The sequence below is a fragment of the Amia ocellicauda genome, chromosome 11, assembly GCF_036373705.1.
Source record: "Amia ocellicauda isolate fAmiCal2 chromosome 11, fAmiCal2.hap1, whole genome shotgun sequence".
Classification (NCBI taxonomy): Eukaryota; Metazoa; Chordata; class Actinopteri; order Amiiformes; family Amiidae; genus Amia; species Amia ocellicauda.
In genome coordinates this window covers 5,527,702-5,546,611 of record NC_089860.1, presented here as the reverse complement: position 1 = coordinate 5,546,611, position 18,910 = coordinate 5,527,702, and the positions used below count along the sequence as shown (strand labels likewise).

General features: G+C 37.0%; 1 protein-coding gene across 1 annotated transcript in view; it reads right to left on the bottom strand.

The window, feature by feature from the left end:
* The window catches only part of wwc1 (WW and C2 domain containing 1), a 50,748-nt gene that overhangs the window by 28,926 nt on the left and 2,912 nt on the right, over positions 1-18,910 (bottom strand). The window contains exons 2-6 of the mRNA XM_066716449.1: positions 5,230-5,339; positions 4,220-4,423; positions 3,398-3,474; positions 1,555-1,634; positions 805-934 (exon numbers count right to left, since the gene is read on the bottom strand). Coding sequence (XP_066572546.1) covers positions 805-934; positions 1,555-1,634; positions 3,398-3,474; positions 4,220-4,423; positions 5,230-5,339 — 601 coding nt within the window. The remainder of the gene's footprint in view (positions 1-804; positions 935-1,554; positions 1,635-3,397; positions 3,475-4,219; positions 4,424-5,229; positions 5,340-18,910) is intronic.

Here is an 18,910-nt window from a genome sequence, read left to right as displayed (position 1 = left end):
TCCGTTTTTAACAGTAGTCTTGGCGGACGATGCGAAACCCCGACAGAATTGGTACCGTTCATGTGTTTGGCGGAAAATAACACCTCTGTTATTGTAAGACTGAATTATTTTACAAAGAAATCAGATATACTTTGCTATACTGCAGCAATGCCATCAAATTGCAAGATATGGACTTGAAATTAACAGATGTTTTGTAGATAATTCACATTAGAAAAAGCTCAACCTTGCACTTAAGGATCAATAGTTATGTTTGGATAGGAGGTATGCAATGGTTGACTGGGTTATCCTACCACGGGGTCCTTAAGACGTATAGCTGAAAGTACTCACTACCTTTATTTGGAGCAACTTAATACAGTGATTAATCTAATTTAATGTTGTTCAATAAATTAAAATTTTATTATCGATTGCATCTATTCAGAGTTTGTTGAGCACTGATTCAACCTAGAGAAAACATTCCAGTTGAGGGGTGGTGTAACTTTTGTATCCCTTCTCGATTAATTTCTATGGAATGGTAGTCAAAAATTTACGCAACCTCTTGATTAGACTTGACTAGAGCCTAGCTCAAGAAACTCAAATGATACATAATCCTAATATGAAAGTTTAATATTAATTTGTTTGGGTATTTTCTTTGTAAAATATTGCACATTCGACATACATTCTGTATACATGTTGTTAAATAAATGTAAAATTAAAAAATATATATTAGTTGAAGTTTCCATGCAGTGTCATAATGCTGCCTTATCTGTATTTAAACAAGCTGGGAAAAGTGAAACTTTTCATTGGTCTCTACTGCTTCTGTTTTACCTGCATCAGTTCCCGTTTCTCATTCTCCCCCGAGACTATGGCGGTCTTGATTGTTTTCACCTCATTCAGGATAGCCTGCGCCTCATGCAGTTTATAACCGTAAGAAGCTCTAGACACTTTGTGATCGATTCTGCAGAGAGAGAGACAGCGAGAAGGGGAGAGGTGAGAGCACATTAACACTGCATCCTAGTCAATGAACATTGTGGTCAGATTTCTAATAGACACAATTAGCATACTGGAGAGGAAAAGAAGAAATAGAAAGGAAGCAATCATGAAAACAAAACAAAACAAAACAAAACAAAAAAAAGGCTTCTTTACAGTAATTTTCAGGAGCAAATATATGAAGTGAGTCATCATTAGCCAGTCATGTGTGCAGTGGCACAACTGGTTTGCCAACATTCCTCACAGCGAAAAGAGGGGAATAGAAAGTAAACTCCTGTTAAGAACTAATGGTGAATTACTTTCACCTTTGAAAGGGTTTTTATTATTATCATCATCTCTGCAAAAGAGCAGTTAACTTACAAGACCTTCACAATCAACCAACCGTGAGTTTCCTTTCAAGGATAAAATTGTGAAAACGTACCCCCCACCCCCCCTCCTCCTGTCAAAACAAAAGTATATCCTAGAAATAATTAGGTTACAAAAGGTAAAAGTGAATTTTGGGATGAATGGATTCAAAACACAGCAGCTCCTTCAATTCAAAACTCAACAATAGACTACTTTCTGTGGTCTAGGCTGGAAATTACTTACTCTTTCAATGTTTCATAACCCTGTTCTTTGTATTGAAGTTCCTGTCTCATATGAGCCAAGTCCCTCTTTAGCTTATTAACCTAAAGGGAACCAAAATAAAAAAGGTTATGTTTTTTCCTGGAATATGCAATTGTGCAAATTTCAAGTTCCATATTGGTAAAGAACCGAAACACTAAAAACATTAATTCTGTGAGGAGCAGAAAATAAAAAATATACACAGTGAGCAATAAAGAATTAACCTACCACCTTTCACTGTATTTCTTTGTTTTGAAATGCATTAATAAAAATAAACCATTTGGGTTTGGTTTTATGGAAAACAATGCATCTTTCCCACAGTTATAAATGAAATCAATATTTAGAGATGTGCATACAGAAAAATCTGTAATAAAACTTCAAAAGATTTAAGGATGTTTAATTCTGCTTATCCCTTTTGCTGAAACAATAAAGAGTCATATTGCCGATTAAAACATCTACTAAAACAAACAAGAAAAAAACACAGAATTTCAAATTCAACAAAAAACAACAGCATTTTGGTCTATAACTTTCCTTTTGAAATTTGAAGCTGGCACATATTTTGAGTTTATTAAAGGAGACAATGCTAAGATTATAAGCCCACACTGCAAATGTAATGTGTGGCAACCCTTGGTCTCAAAAAACATAAAATAAAATGTATAAATAAATAAAATAAATAAAATCTAAATAAAATAAAATACAGATTTTTCAGATTATAAATTTACTAACATGTGGGTAATGTCTACTGATGAAAAACTGCTACACAGAGTTGCTATGGATGACTATGTTCTGGATTTCTGATGTTATTTTCTCTCCTGGACATCCAATTGTAGACCTACTAGAATCATGTGTAATCATTAGGTGCATTTACACTGCCATTTCTGATCTGAATCAAATGCATCGGTACATTTGATCAGGATCAGCGGTGTCATGTTTTCACTGCCACTTGATGGCAGAGGGGTCTGTGCACTAGCACAAAAGTCCAAACGTAATTATATGTGTAAATTAAATTAGTCTTTTAGAACACAGAGCTATATCAAAAACTGTTGAAATAAAAATACAATATATGTTTTGCTCACATTAAATATCAAGCCATTAAGTGTTAATTGTGACGTATTTATAACAAGGAAAGTAGGGAAGTTTGCACTTCCAAGTGTGATGTAAAGGGTGTTTGTCTGCTCTGTGCCTTTAAAACAAACACCGCTGCAGTGCATGCCAGAACTTGAGCTGGTCGAGCGTTTATACTGCCAGGATCAAATGCTACCAATGCATTTGATCCTGATCTGTACCATCTCCCTGAGAGGTACATTTGATCCGATTACTGAGCGTTTACACTGCCTTTTCTGAGCACTGGTAGCATTTGATCTGGATCAGAAATGGCAGTGTAAATACGCCTTTTGTCTCGTTGGATGCCTACTCGAAACCTAAGGGAACTGTGCTAAACCTTTCTGTAAGGGTACACTCACATGTTATAACAAAATGGAGTAACTGGTAACAAAAAACAGCCAAGAAATTAAATTAATTGCAAACTGCCCCAAATCTTCAGTTTTCTTAAGTAGAGACAATTAAAAGTAAGAGAAGTGGTTTTATTTGCAGAAGTATCAAATAAATACATGTTTTTTAATTCTTTAAATTGAAAGTATAAACAGCATTAATGTGGAATTTAATATTTAAACAGGTTGATCCTGTGTGTGTGAAGCATCTTGGGGTGAGAGACAAACTTGGCAGTGTTTAAATGCGGACATGCTGAGTAAAATGTTGGGAAGCCCCGAGTAAGAGAAAAGAAAGTACTCCTTTCTCCCTGCAGTGCAGATCTGAAAACAGTGCTTACCCTGCTTTTTGCAGTGACAATCTCAGCTTTGAGGATGTCAGGGTCGTATTTACTGCTCGAGGAAGATCCTGAATTCACTGTAAGAAACAGAAACACCCTGCACTTTAAAGAGGACAATGCTCTTCATTTAAGAAAATTCAAGTTATTGCCAATGTAAAGTAATTGATTTTCCTTGTCTGAAAAGTGAGTTGTGTTCTGATTGCTGTTTTTTATTTTTGATTAAAATACACAAGGATCAATATTATACACAACATATACAGGAAGAGTTTAGAGTTTATTTGATTATTATTATTAAATAGTATTGTTAAATGATTGTTTCCAGGTGTAGGACAATTCTCTCAGGCCATTATTGATAAATGCCCTCAACAATCATATGATACACATGGAAGCCATGTTTTAAAGCTACATCACTGCTTCATTTTCTATCAGTTTAGCAGACACATAATGATGGAAGAGCAGTAATGAAGAACTGTTGAAGCCTTTATCTGTTGTGACAGAGAGAGAGAAAAAGAAAGGGATATTATAATAAGTTGGCATTTTCCAAGTTGAATTTAATTTTTCAAAATTAAAATGAGAAGGAAAAAGGGAAAAGGTACACTCTCCAAATCAACAACAAAAAAAACTACCAAAAGCAAATTTAAAAAAAAAACGGAATGGATAAGTATTGTATGGACTTAATTGTCTGCCAGGATTACAAGGTAAATAAATAAATAATGCTTAACCATGTATACCACATTCTTGTCTGTTGTGAACAATATAAGAATTATTGTTTTCTTGCTTGTCTTGCTCTTCTGTCACAAGTTCCCCACAACTGCCACTTACAGCTTGTCCGAGATGTGGATTTGTCTTTCCAAGCATCATTGAGCTGCCGATATTCCTGTTGGGCTAGTTTGAGTCGCTGTTCCTTCACCTGGTAGATCTCCCTCTGTGCGGTAAGGGCATCCTGGGCTACGTCCAGGTACTCCCGCAACATGCGTTCCTGCTCTTTCTGCCACTGCACCCTGGGGTCCTCCAGCTGTGTGCTCTCTGAGGGGCACACATACAGAGAGGCCCAGGTAAACACACTGCCAGAGACAGACCAGCAGACACACGGGCAAAATGCACACCGACAGAGACTCAGGTAAGCACACGGATAGAACTAGACAAACAGACAGACAGTATAGTATACGAGACATGAGATGGAAGCACAGGTAAACACAGGTAAACACACTGCCAAAGACAGACAGGCGGGCAAACACACACAAACCGAGACACAGGCAAAATCGTACATGCACACACAAAGACAGACATGCAGGTAAACAGATGCACATAAACCTACACACAGACATATACAGACAGAGAGACAGCCAAACACAAATGGACAAGAACACAGAGGGGGTGACACAGGCAAAAACTAAAACATAGACACACCTACAGGCAAAAACAGATTTGTACACACAGAGATACTGGGAGCCAATTGCACATGTGCACATGCAGGCAAACACAAAGACACAAACACACACATGCACACATACATACATTATAGTCAGAGAAACATTACTACTCCTACACTAAAGGACTAATCACACTAATTAAAACTCTGCATGATTACCAAGTGCTTTACCCTTGCTATACTAATTTTAAAAGCAACTTGAAAGTGATGACAATTTGCATGGACAAAATTATAAATGGAGAGCTTATTTCTTGGAACTTTCTGACAACGATTGGGTCCAGAGTGAATTTCAGCATTTTTTAATTAATTTCGTCATAGCCGTTCTTTGAAAAGACTACAGTGCTATTTCAGGAACTTGCAATAGCAGTTATGATTCTATCCAATACATTTTAAAACATACTCGTGTTATGGTCAACATAATAGGCTCCAACGTGGGGGTCGTAGACCTCTTCCCAGCCCACAGGCAATTCATCTCCAATGCAGTCTGCAAACGTCAAAGGTTTGGTGTTTCTGAAGAGACAACAAAAAGCATACAAAATTAATGACTAAACTCAATAAATTATTTAACGCAAGCCATGAAAGAGAGTACTGAACTGGTACTCAAGAAGTATCATTCTCAGTTCAAGTTAGTATACATTTGATAATGTAACCTTTGCAGAAAATATGCATGTTTCATTGAATTACAAAAATATATACATTTCAATGACTACAGTGGTTTTGCTGGGCTCCATTTAATCCTGTATCCGATTCCATCGTTAAAATGCAAAATGGACTAGTTTCAGGGGCTTAAAATACCAACACTCTCATCACAAAGCATTTTGCAGGTATGAAAACATCTGAGGGCCCGTATGCATAAAACATCTCAGACATCTCACGTTAAAAGTTAGTTTAGGAGTAAAATTACTCCTCACTCAGAGTAGGAGGTAGAAGTTAGTCATAAAGTCTCTTACACCTACTTTTAGCTGGGAGAAGGATCCAATCCTAGGAATAACTTTTACCAAATTTTCAATACGAGATCACATGTAGACAAGCAGAAGCGAATATGCAAAGCTAACTCAGACTTTTATTTCTTTATAATTTGACACACAATAAAAATAATTTCCCCATCATTCCTTCATTATGAGGATGTTAAGATGCTACATGGCATTAAAATGCTAAATTAATTTCATATTCATAATCACAATCATAAAATATACATAAAACATCTACACATTGAACACTATATATGCTTCTGTTGTACATATTAGCCACAGGTGGAAACACTGGGGTACATTCATAAAGAGTTTTACACCGATTTGCTAATTCAGACACAAATGTGTTTATTGATGGCTGTTATGATGGTCATCACCCAAATCATCATTGCTACATTGTTGCATTTTCCCTGTGGCCAGACATTTCATCATTGTCATCAGCTATATCTCTGCTGACAGTGCTGCATTTCTGACAGCGGTGGAAGAAACTGCATTTCTGACTAGTTCAGTAACAAATAATATTCCATTTCTGTCCAATCTATATCATCGCAATAACTCTTCATCATCACACCGCTGTAACACCTTTCCTTTAATGGAAGGTTCGCTCAGTTGTCTTCTCAATGCTTTTGTCTCCTAACTAGTTAGGGGAGCTTGTGAGGTCTCCAAAATATTGTTCGAGTTAAGAGTACTTTTAATTCTAAAGAATCTTTATGAATAGCTTTTACACCTAAGAGTAAAAGTAGAAGCAAAATGACATCAATCTCAGATATTTCAGGCACTGAGGAGCGATTTATCTCACACTATAAGATTATATTGATAATAAGTCTAATATTAAGTAGACAATTTCCAAATGGTGGGGAAAAAAGTGGTGCTTGAAACCGGCCTCAACAATACAAAAATTCTAGCTAATCAAGACAGCTTTAAGATGACATAATACAAATAATACACGATCTTGTGCTCTTTTTGTAGAAGGACACTCTGATATCTATACATCAGACTCACCAACTTAAGCCCCATTCACACTGAAATGCCGCCAAATTGCTGGCAAATTGACGGCAACGTTTGCCTGCTTTTTTCCTATTGCCCCCCATTCACACTGGGTTTGAATGCGGGAAACTTGCCGGCAAGAGCGCTGTAGCCATGGGAACGGGATGCTACAGAAGCCTGTGGATTCAGGAAAGGAGACACGGACCCATATTCTGGACGTGTTTGTACAAGTGCGATCATTTCCCCGTTTAAAGATATGGCAGTAGCAGTAAAATAATCCGAGATGGATATTTAGGAGATGTCACAGTACAATGTTATTGTATATTTTTATATAGGCAAAACAATCACCATTCCGCAGCGCAAAGCTGATTATAATATTCACAAATATAGTAGCCTATTGCTGTGTTCTGTATAACTACATACAGTGTGTTTAAATAGACGGATGTGTCACTATTCAGACTGTTGTCATACGATTATGAAAATGAATCACTGTGCTGGTCAGATCTCAGCACATTCTGCACAACGTGAACGCACCCATGTATTATTTGGTTGTATTAGATGTAGTCAAATGTGTTAGACTACATGTAGTAACTTTATTGCCATCATTATTATTATTTATTTATTGGAAGACTTACAAATAAGAACAATACAAAAGTGCAAAACTACAGTACAGTTCAAAGCATAATGCAATTTACGTATATAGGAAATATACAGTAAACAATACCATGTAGTCATATGTATTTGTTATTGTATGTGTTATGCTGCCATTTCTTATATGCACTAATCATGTAAAATGTAAATATTCTGTGTTTTATTAATACAAAAGGAACCGAGCTCACGATTATTGCAATATGATCTGAGTCCTGAGCAAACACGGAAGTGAATCATAAAAACAAACCCAAGTTACGAACTGAGCACTTTTGTACACAAAGTAAGTGTGAACAGCCAGCACACGGATACATTGTTTCGCAGCAAACAAACCGAACAGATTTAGTTTGAAACGAACCCAGTGTGAGTGGGTAACAGGTTTGCCTGTACAGAGATAATATATTTTTTATTATTTATTGGTACATAACTTCTGACATGTGTGACAATAATTAGCATTACATACGCCAACCTGTTGGTTCATCAGTAACACTGATTGCTGCGACTATATTATTTTCAGCCTCCGGCATTTCTAACAACCTGGTCCGTTTCTCGTCACAAGTTCTTGTTCAAAGGTGGCTTAACCTTGTCCTGTTGTGGTCGCAAAAATGTGCCCCTATTCTGATTGGTTACGGCAGTTAGCTCACGCACTGCATCGACACGCAAGGACTTGACGCTGAATTTGCCGGCAATAATTTTCTTGCTCCATTCACACAGACACATTGCCGGCAACAAAATGCCGGCCGGCATTTGTTTCAGTGTGAATGGGGTTTTACAAAGCCAAGACTGTCAACTTTGTTTGGTTGTGATCCTTTTCTTGGTTAAGCATGTAATGGAGCTACAGAAGAACAAGAAAGGATGAAAGGAAATGGGGGGAAAATAAAACAACAATGCAGCTCCCCCACAAGAAATACAGTGAAAAACTCAAATTGTGCCATAGCATGTGTAACAGCTACGGTTTTAATTGTATAAAAACAAGGCTGACAAACAAATGTATTGGTGAGTGCCATGCCCAAGGTGAATCACATGCATTTTTCTCATGCTTCACATTGCCATAAGAGCCAGAGAATGGGCTCCTTTCACCTCAAGGGCAGCTACAAACAATACACAGGCCTGCCAAGTATGTACTCTGCAACAAAGAGCTGGCATTCCACAAGTCATACTTACATATCTCCTAGATGTTTCTGAGGCAACACATTTCAGACTCTGTAAACTGGGCCTACTGTATATAGCAAAGGCCGTTCACAACAACAACAACAACAACGGGAAAAAAAAATTAAAATGAACATGACGCACACACATACACTCCCCCATAATAGCAGTAGATCAGTATAAGTTTACGACCAGTTCTGCAATCTCAACGGACTATGATCCACACACTTTCTGGCTTTTAAAAGCAATTTGTGATGTACAGGATAGAATTTACAAAATGCAATAATTCCATGTTGAACCATTTCACCAGAGACAAATTGTGAAAAAATAAAATGTATAAACCATTTAGTTTTGTATATTCTAATGAAAAAAATAAGAATTTGAAATAAACAGTTTCCACCAAAAACAAACTTTGTATTCTCCACCAAATAAAAATTTATGTGTTACACTGTGTTACTGTAAACATGCATATAGCAAGTCACAATGACAGTCTTCTCACTACCCTGTCAGCCAGATTGCAACACAGAGAGGATATTGAAAACTAGTTCTTTGTCCGCAGCTGGGGGGTTTTCGAACAGTGAAATCGAACTGGTTCATTTTTCAAGTTATGAATAATGTAAAGAGAGAGAGAGAAGGAAAGAGAAGCTCTTGTTTTAAATCTCACCCTGTCAAAGCTTTCAAAACCTGAAAGCTGGAGGGGAAAAAAAGTTTACAACACAAACAACATTAGGTGACATTTTTCTTTTTTTCATATTTAGATGCTAAACAATGAACAAAAATCTAATCTAACCATAGTGTAATGCCAAAACCATAATCATGCACAGCCCACCTACTGAACATTTCACTCCTAGTTGAACTTCTCAGACTAAAGTACCAACATAACAGCTTTTATTCATTAGATATTTTAACTCTCCCCCCTCCACCCATACGAAATTAACCCGTGGAATTGAATAATTTCACAACTGAGTGAAAAGACAGAAGGTTCAATTTTAAGATTAAAAACCAAACAATCTGGCAGGAAACTACTTAATTATAAACTACTACTACCCTTGATTATAAAACACAAAAAAGTAAAGCAATATTGATGCTATGATATTTTTCTAGAGAGTTTTGATAAAGCAGAGTGATTGTCCCATAGCCCCTTTACACAAGACATTAGAGTGTTATTCGCCCTCACCAGAATTGACTGACTGACCATGGACACAGATCCCATGCCATATTAAAATGAGCAGCCTTGGCCACCTGTATGGCTCAATCTGCAATGCCACTCATTTAAAGTGCAGGCAGATGTCACTGGGTCAAGCCTGGGCTTGGTCATTAACAGACTGTGACAGGGATATCCTCAACAATGATGGTGATAATAATGAGTCATGTACTTAATAATATTATTATTATTATTATTAATAATAATAATAATATTATTATTATTATTAATGTCGGATTGTATATATTTAGATCTATTTTACGGTGTGTTTGTTATAGATTTTGTTGGTCTGTTTTTGAACTGCTGCACATCAATTGCACCTTGGGGACAATAAAGATTTACTGAATTGAATTGAACAATGGAAAGCAATTGGTCCCCTCTCACCAGGGTATGTTGGTTTAAGTCAGAGAGTGTTTCTTGGGTAGTGGTGCAACAGGGGCTGCTAAAGATTTGCCAGGTACCTACAAACTGTGACAGATGCACCGCTCTTCCAATCTACATTTGCTCTCCTATAAGATTCACAGAATAAATTTACTCTTCAGATGTTGTTCTCCGGGTGGTGTATAAAATGACACTGAGGAGAGTGACACTTAAAACTGACAAACATCTGCAAGAGTTAGTGTCAATTAATCAGCTAAGCAGGAAGAATAGAGAGAGACTAATTAATCGAGTAAGAGGGCCAGATAACCCCTGTGTGAAGAATTCCTCTCTTCTCTCTTCAGGTGAATCACTTTCCCCTCATTTCTTCCCACTATGGTAATGAATCAACACAAACTTTTGCAGCGTTTTTTCAATTGCAAATGTCTGTTGCCTTGGTTAGGATTTTTCTACAACCCTCCAAGGAAATGCTATTTGAATATTTAATAATTTTGTGCAGGGCTTAGCATACTCATTTTAAGATGGTAAAAATAACTAAACTTTTTGGTTAATGTTATGCACAGAGACGTTTTCCTGGTTTCACTGTATTGCCTGGTGTACCAAGTTCATGGCCAGTCTTCATCCCTTCTCTCATTACTTCATCCTATCTTCATTAGTTGAACACTCCGGTCTAATATGTAATCCCCTTTGTATGTCCACAGTTCACTGTGATTCACTGCATCATTGGATTGTTTGTTCCTAATTCATTTCACAACAGCACCTCCAATTTATGGGAAATTATTTGCCACCAACAACAACGAAAAAGCAAACATTTAATTACACTCAGAACTGTTTGAGCAATCTTGATATTAAGAGGTTTGTACTGGACTGGGATGGGTAGGAAAATCTATGTGAGTCACTTCAGAAGTTCAAATACAATTGGAATGACTTGCTTTCTAAGGCAACGTAAATCAGTTTAAAATGGTGAATGTAAATAACACAGATAACTGAACAATGCGGAAGCCTGGTATTTTACAGTAATGTAAATTCCACAGGGCAATTTGGATGGCTGTGTTCAAGGTCCAGCAATAAAAAAAGTGGTCCACCCCCAACAAACTACAGTCATATTTTAAAGATAACATTCCTTTGCCCTTAAGGAATTCTGTGGTGTATCACATGTAAGTACATGTATGTCAATACAGCCTTTTAGGAAAAGGTTGCTGATTATTTTAGTTATTCCTACTATTAATACAGAATTATGCATGCCTTTTTTAACAAATCACAGCATGGAACAAACCCAGTGTTTGATATTGCTGCTAATCAGTAACAAGCCGATAATAGTTATAGTCAGATGAAGCAATCAGTTTCATCCAATCATTTCCACAGATTAAGATAACTGAAGAAAAAAACATTAAACATTAAATCTTTATTGGTGAAAACATGCATGATTTTATAGGGAACAGTGTTTCTTCAGTGTTTCGTGTATGACTATGGCCAACTCTTGTGATCAAGTCGCATACAGTGCATAGAATTGTCACCCAAGGGGAAACAGGAACAGATTCACAATTAGGGTTGCAACGATTAGTCGACTTATTCGACTAATAAAGTAGTCGACTTCTATTTCAGCAGTCGAATAGTCATTTGGCTATGTTGCCTCTATTTTAGCAATTCTTATTAATATGCTTGATATTAGCCATTTCGTCTAATATCCTTGGTCCACATTCCTAGCTCTGTGTGAGTACAACGGTTTCTTTTCAAACAGCAGTAGGTGGCAGTAATGCATGACTTGGTTTGTCATCCACCTGTGCGCCTCACTGGAAAAATGTCTGAACCTGCACGTCGCAGCCAGCCACCGCACAAAACAAAACTCGGGCGAAAGCAAAGAAACTATGGGAGTATTTATACGAGAAAGAGTGATAACCGTATGGTGCTTTGTGGACTGTGTAAATCAGAATTAGCTTTCCTAAAGATCACATCCGACAAGGTTGAGCACTTGAAACGAAAAGCATGGTAAGTTTTTGCAACGTTGCTAGTAATAGGGCAACTGTGGTATTACTTATGAAATTGCGCTGACGAAAGTGTTGTATTTGCTGCTTGCCTCCGATGTAATGTTTTCTCTCATGCTAATTTATGCAAAAGTCTATATCCAAAATTCGACATTGAATTTGACATATCCTATACATGCACGTAATTCTACATGTCTTCAATCCGGGTGCAATTTCTCAAAGGTACAGAATAATTTAAAAGTGACTTTTGAATATAAGCACACTATAATTTCTTAGTTAAAATCAATTGGCTCTCTCGCCAATGCTTGTGCCACCGACAGTCACAGCATTGAACAAATTAATTGATTTAAGCTGGGAAACTCAGGTTTACGTGTAAAGTAATTTTTAAATTATGCTGTAGACATGTGGGATATTGCGGACACGTGTGCCGCGATGGAAGACACGTGGATTATGTGCATGTTTCAGGCATGTCAAATTCTACGTAGAATTTTGGATATAGACTTTTGAAACATATTTAGGCTCCGGGCGCTATGTAGGACAACAGGACTGAACATTTAACCACTTAAATACCATGATGTACGCACGCACGTCAAATGAAAACCCTCAGCACCATGTAGTTTCAAGTCATTCCCAATGCCAATGTTGATACTGTAGAATGCGAACTGAAAGCCGGGGATGGCGATCATACCATGTTTTTAACTAATCACATGTTGTTTAGAGCCTCCATGTACCTGTGCGCGCATTGAAGTCTTCCGTCTATTGTGGCAATCCCTTCACCTTTTACAAGTATATAAATATAGTTGTATATTATAATTGCTAGTTTTATTATTAGATGTACTTGTTTAGTTGTGGTTTATGTAGTTTTTACCAAGTGCTATACAGTGCTGTGTCGAGATGCGTTCAAAAAACAGTGCTGAATACAAGGCAAAGAAGCAGCTTTTGCGGCAGACAGATCAATCACAATGCTGCGCGGAGCCTGTAGCGCATCTGCAGCGCTGTCTTCCAAGCTTTTCAATACATTGCACAGAGCAAGGCGCTGATGGCACAGGGCTTAACAGAGATTGAGTTTTAGTTGATAATTACTGTTCATTGTTTATTATTACAGGATTTCAGTGTATAATTTTAATTTACGTTTCAGTTTATTGTTTATTATTTTCATATAAGTTCCAGTGTATTGCGTATTATTAGTGTTTCCGTGTACTGTTTAATATTTTTGTTTTAATATTTTTAATTTATTATAGAGTATAATATTGTAAACAACAAAAGGTATTTGCATTGTTTTCTTTGTTCAAAAAACCTTGTACTTATCTCTTTACTGAACCTCGATATGTAGTACACATGAGCATAAAGGGGTAATGAAAAATTTACATTTTTCATACAAATATTTACATTTCAGGCATTAAATCATTATCACCATTCTTTTCAAAATCTGGTACCTGGGAAGGGTTTTCATTTTTTCATCTGGAGTTGAAGTGGTTAAGTGTAATGTAAAATGAGTCCTCTGGGAAATCCGAGCCCTGTATTCACAGAGTTCTGCGAACTCGAGAATAGGATGCCATGGACCCCATAAGAATGCACTGATAATAGAACAATGTTTTTGTTGTTGTGATTATTCGAATAATTGATAGTTTTATTTATAGAATAATCGATTATCATATTAAATCGATAGCTACAGCCCTATTAACAATAAAAGGGTTGCTCTTTCATTATAATGGTGGAGCAAAAGCCTAATTCTCAGTACGTGGGAACATATAGGTTTTGTGTTATGTGTTTTTGGACAAGCAGCAAATTATATTAAACTCTAAGAATTCACATTAAGTACAGTAGCAGTAAACATAGCACAAAAATCAATATTCATGTGACAAGATTATTGATTTATTTATTTCTAAATTCAGTTGTTTGTAATGTTATATATCATTTTTGATATATAATTATTCCAAGAAAGATTGCATTTCCAAATAACTGATTTTGAGTACATAAAGTAGTGCATTAGGGTGAACAAAAATAACATTGCCATCTGGTATACTAGACCTGAATTTGATTACAATTGTGCAATTCATAATTGATGGACTACAGTCGAGTAACGCCATTGTCATTAGTTAAGAGTTAACATTCAATAACCCATTTGATCCTATGGAGGCAAATTTCATGACCATTTAGCATTCTGGTTCATATTGTTTTATACTTCACCTTTTTACTGAAGCTACTTAATTAGTATACAGCCCAAAAATGTAATGTTTGTTCGGAAGTTGTTCATTGAGATTACTGATCTAAGAAACATTGTTAATTTGTGTACAAAAGCAGTGGTGCTAACTCTCAGCCAGAATTTTCTTTATTGTGCTTTTCTTCTTTAAAGATTAAAATTAAGTCTCTCACTTTTTCAGTTTGCTTCTCAATGGTGAGATACACTTGAGGTACAATACAAAACACATATTTCCTTATGCATAAAACCTAATGAGTCTGTTCACTGGGGCAAATTTGGGAAATCTGATCAATCTGTGAAGGATGAAGGCACGCATAATGATTTTAATTATTGTTACACAGACATTGTAAAAGTAAGGAATGAAAACAGATCAGTATATGTACCTGTTTTTTTTGTTTTTTGTTTGTTTTTGATTGTGTATCTTACCAAAGTTCCATTAATATATCAAGTTATTGAGGAAAAAATTAATTCAACATGACCGGGTGTAACTCAAACAGAAAATCTTTCTAATGGGATTACAGAAAAGTTAGCAGATCAACACATTTTTGGAGATTAGCAGCCATCTGAAGAAGTAACGCCTGATATTTGCATTTGCCCCCACCAGCCTGCAGTGCAGCCCCTCTATGCTCTAAACTACAGCAATGGTAGAGTTACACTGCAGTCTAAGATACCCACAAAAAAGATAATTACAGAGCCTAAGGCATGTACATGTTATGATTTCACAAGAGCTCCAGAGACAACTTATTTAACTGATTTGGCCATCCTGACAGTTCTTCATTCAAATTAGATACAAATAATAATTTCACACATCATCCACATGCAAAGCAGTTCACATTTTTAATCCCCCCAACAGCTACAAACGAAAAGCAGTTTCCTCTGTCTGATGTGGTGCACCACGGCAAAGACATCAGAGCAAAACTCTGCTAGAAGCATATGGAAGACTCTTGAAGACTTTCTGGACTGTAGGAAGCAGAGTGCATGTAGTTATTGTGTAAAAGGTTTCTCTATAACTAAAGCTTCACTTATATCTTAGCGACATTGCAGGTAAGCCTGTATGACTTCAGTATTAGTGACAGTCAATATTTTGGAGTATGTAACCACCCATTTACATTATATACTATATGGTTACCATATACCTGAGCTCTCCATACATGGTCATGGAAATCCACATCTAATCCTGCAGGTTTTATAGGTAAATCATCAACTGATAGAAAGGCCATTAATTCTCAACTGTTGTGCAGATGTTTTGATACATTCTGACCCAATTTAATTTAGAGAATTTCATTTCATTTCATTTAGAGAATTCACCAACACAAAGATACCCTTCAACCATTTTAGGAGCACAGTTCCTTGTTTTTAAGTCATCAATAACTAAAGTGTCCCCAGTCCATAGAAACTGATGATTTTATGGTAACCCATGCTGAAACTCAATTGGAGCTCTCCAATAGACCACAACCAATAATTATGGAGAATGAGGAAGAGGAAACAAAAAAAAAAGTTGCCTAGTTAATTAGGTAAGAGTGTGTTTGGTCAAATAAGATCAGAATGCATCCTGAAATCCTGAGCAATCCAAAGCAGACTGCCTCAGTTTGGTTACTTCTGGAAACTGTTGATCATCAGCCTCTCTGTACCAGCACTTATGTACTTTCTTCCCCTCATTAGCGCTTTCCTTTTCCCAATTTTGCACTCTTCCTTCACTAATGCCAAGTACACACTACACGATATTCAAACTACCAAATTCGCTGTACCGCTTTACATTACACAACATTCTTTCTTGTAATCTGTCATTTTGTCGATGTAGTGGTGTGCACACTACACAACCGAGCACAGACAAGGTTCACAAATTACAAGATCTTTGACCTGGAAGGATCCCCGACAAACAGCGTCTGTGCCCGAAACTGCGTTGTCTCAGGAAAACACACACAAGAAATTCTGTGACTTTGCCAGAAATGGAGCCTGACAAAGAAGAGCAGCTTGCCATTGAAGTTGTTTGTGCACTCATGTGCAGAAAAACTGAAGAGGAGGAAAAACGCAAAATATGGAGGAGAGAATGGTTGGTTGGTTACAACCTATTTTGTGCAAGGGTACAATAATGCAAAATGTACAATACTGTGTTTTTTGCCTTGCATTTCCCCTTCACTGACTTCTCTAAATACTGGCTGGGAGCAGAGCCTAAATTTGAACAGCACAGAGGACGTCTGGGTCTCAGTTCTGTTAAGAGCACACTTGTCTTCCATTTCTGTGAGTCATGCCCCTATTCCTTTTGAAATCCTGCATTGATTTCCCATTTCCAAACTCAAGCTGCCTGAAAATCTCCACTGGTATAAAGGGGAACTAACGCAATCCTTAAAATGATTGCTTTATTTGTACGTATGTGTTAGTAGGAGTGTATAAGTAAAAGTATCTATGATTTTGCTGGTCCACTATAATTTAAGTGACTTTCAAAACTAAAAAGTATAAAAATATCCCAAAGGAGAGTGCTTTGGTGAACCAGGATGTGACATTTCAATACTTACTAGAGAGAAGAAAAGACTACATCAACAAGAGCACCAGATTGGTCTTCCAAGAAAACCAAAACCAAAAACAAAAACACTTTACTTTTACACTCCTACTAACATATGAGTACATATAAACCAATCATTTTATAGATTGTGCTAGTTCCCCTTTAACACCCTATGTGTGACAGATTTGAGCAGTTTCATTCTGTATTGTTCTGTATGTTCTGGTGACTTCTGTTGCAGCTTGTTGTGAAGGGTGCTATATCAAATGAAAACTGAATTGAATTATTTCAGCTGTCTATGCTTGTGAAAATGCTTATTATCTCTAATCACACCCACACCACTTACAGTTATTTATGTCTACCTCATGAATTCCATTTCCCAATCTAGGTCAAACATCCCTGGTTCTTGCATCCTTGCTGGCTCACTGCCTTATGACTAGGAGTAAACACAAACCTAAAAGTAATCTAAAACTGGAAAAGTCAGATGTAGTCTCTTGGAGACTAGGGATACATTTTATATGGCATGGGAAGTCCTATTATCTATGTTAACATCCTGAAACCACCCACTCCTCCACAGACTTTCTCTGTTATACCTTTTCACTTTACATGCCATGATATTCATACATACAAAGTTGTTAATTTAGCATCAGTGTGTATGTGTTCCATAAGAAAAAGTGTCTTCTGTTTTCCGTCTTGAATGCCTTGAAGCCCAATTTCCATTTGTGTCCCCAGGTCTGTGTGTCCCTGCAGATCTTTAAAAGCTCCTCTGGTTTGATGTGGTCGATGCCTTTCATGGTTTTAAGACTTGAATCAAGTCCCCACGTAGTCTCCTCTGTTCCAGGGTGAAAAGGTTCAGTTCCCTCAGTCTCTCAGTAGAACATTCCCTTCAGACCTGGAATAAGTCTGCTTGCTCTCCTCTGAACTGCCTGTAGAGCAGTGATATCTTTCTTGAAGTGTGGAGCCCAGAACTGTACACAGTATTCCAGATGAGGTCTAACTAGTGCATTGTACAGTCCGAACATTACTGCCCTTGTTTTAAATTCTACACTTTTGACAATATACCCTAGCATTTTGTTTGCCTTTTTTATTGCTTCCCCACATTGTTTGGATGGAGAAAGTGAGAAGTCAACGTAGACTCCTAGGTCTTTCTCATGCGTTTCTTCTTCTAGTTCTATTCCTCCCATAGTGTAATTATAGTGGACATTTTTGTTACCTGCATGTATTCTTCCTCTTTCACTAATGTGCTCTTTTCAATTAAACTTTTTTCACTGCTAGTCTGCCACAAAGTGGTCATACCCCTGCAGCACCTCTGAAAGGAAAAACTTCTTAATCAGTCACTAAGACTTCAGCTTATTTAGTACCAGCATTTCCCTGGGATTTCTAATGTGAAAACAACCAAACAGTACTAGAATGGGAAATGTGGAGACTACTGGTGGGTACTGGATGTACAGAAAACTAGGACTTTGCTTATACATTGCCTTTCTGCATTCTCCTCCATAAATGAGAAGCCATATCCACTGAATATATTTAGGCTGTATTTGCAGATGGTACGTTTTCTGTGTATACCATCACCGAAACCCTGTACACGGAGGACACTGTACAGTTTAAAAATCATATCCTTTGAGGTCGGACAATTGTAGGGTTCTATCTAATGTCTGACCGTATAGCCTATACATCAGAAAACACTGCACGCCGAAACTCCATCCCCAAGAAGATAAACACGTGTGCACTTTCACATGTAAAAATAAACTCCAATGTGACAATGTGGAACTCCCTCCTATTTATTCTGCTCATGTTTTGTTTTAGTCACCTGTTCCAACTTTGTGTGTGTATGTTAGCTTATGCACTTCATTTCAGTAGTTACACTAACAGGGCCTGTGTCACATTGCTCAGGTCAACCAATGGAAGATATATATGAAATTATCACTAATGACTGTACTACTACTAAGCACCTCATTTGAGATCGGAATCTCGGCACTCCTTGTCATTCCTTCCTCCTCCCTTTTCTGAAATACATTCGAGGAATGCAGTCCTAGTTTCTTGTTTATACCTCTGC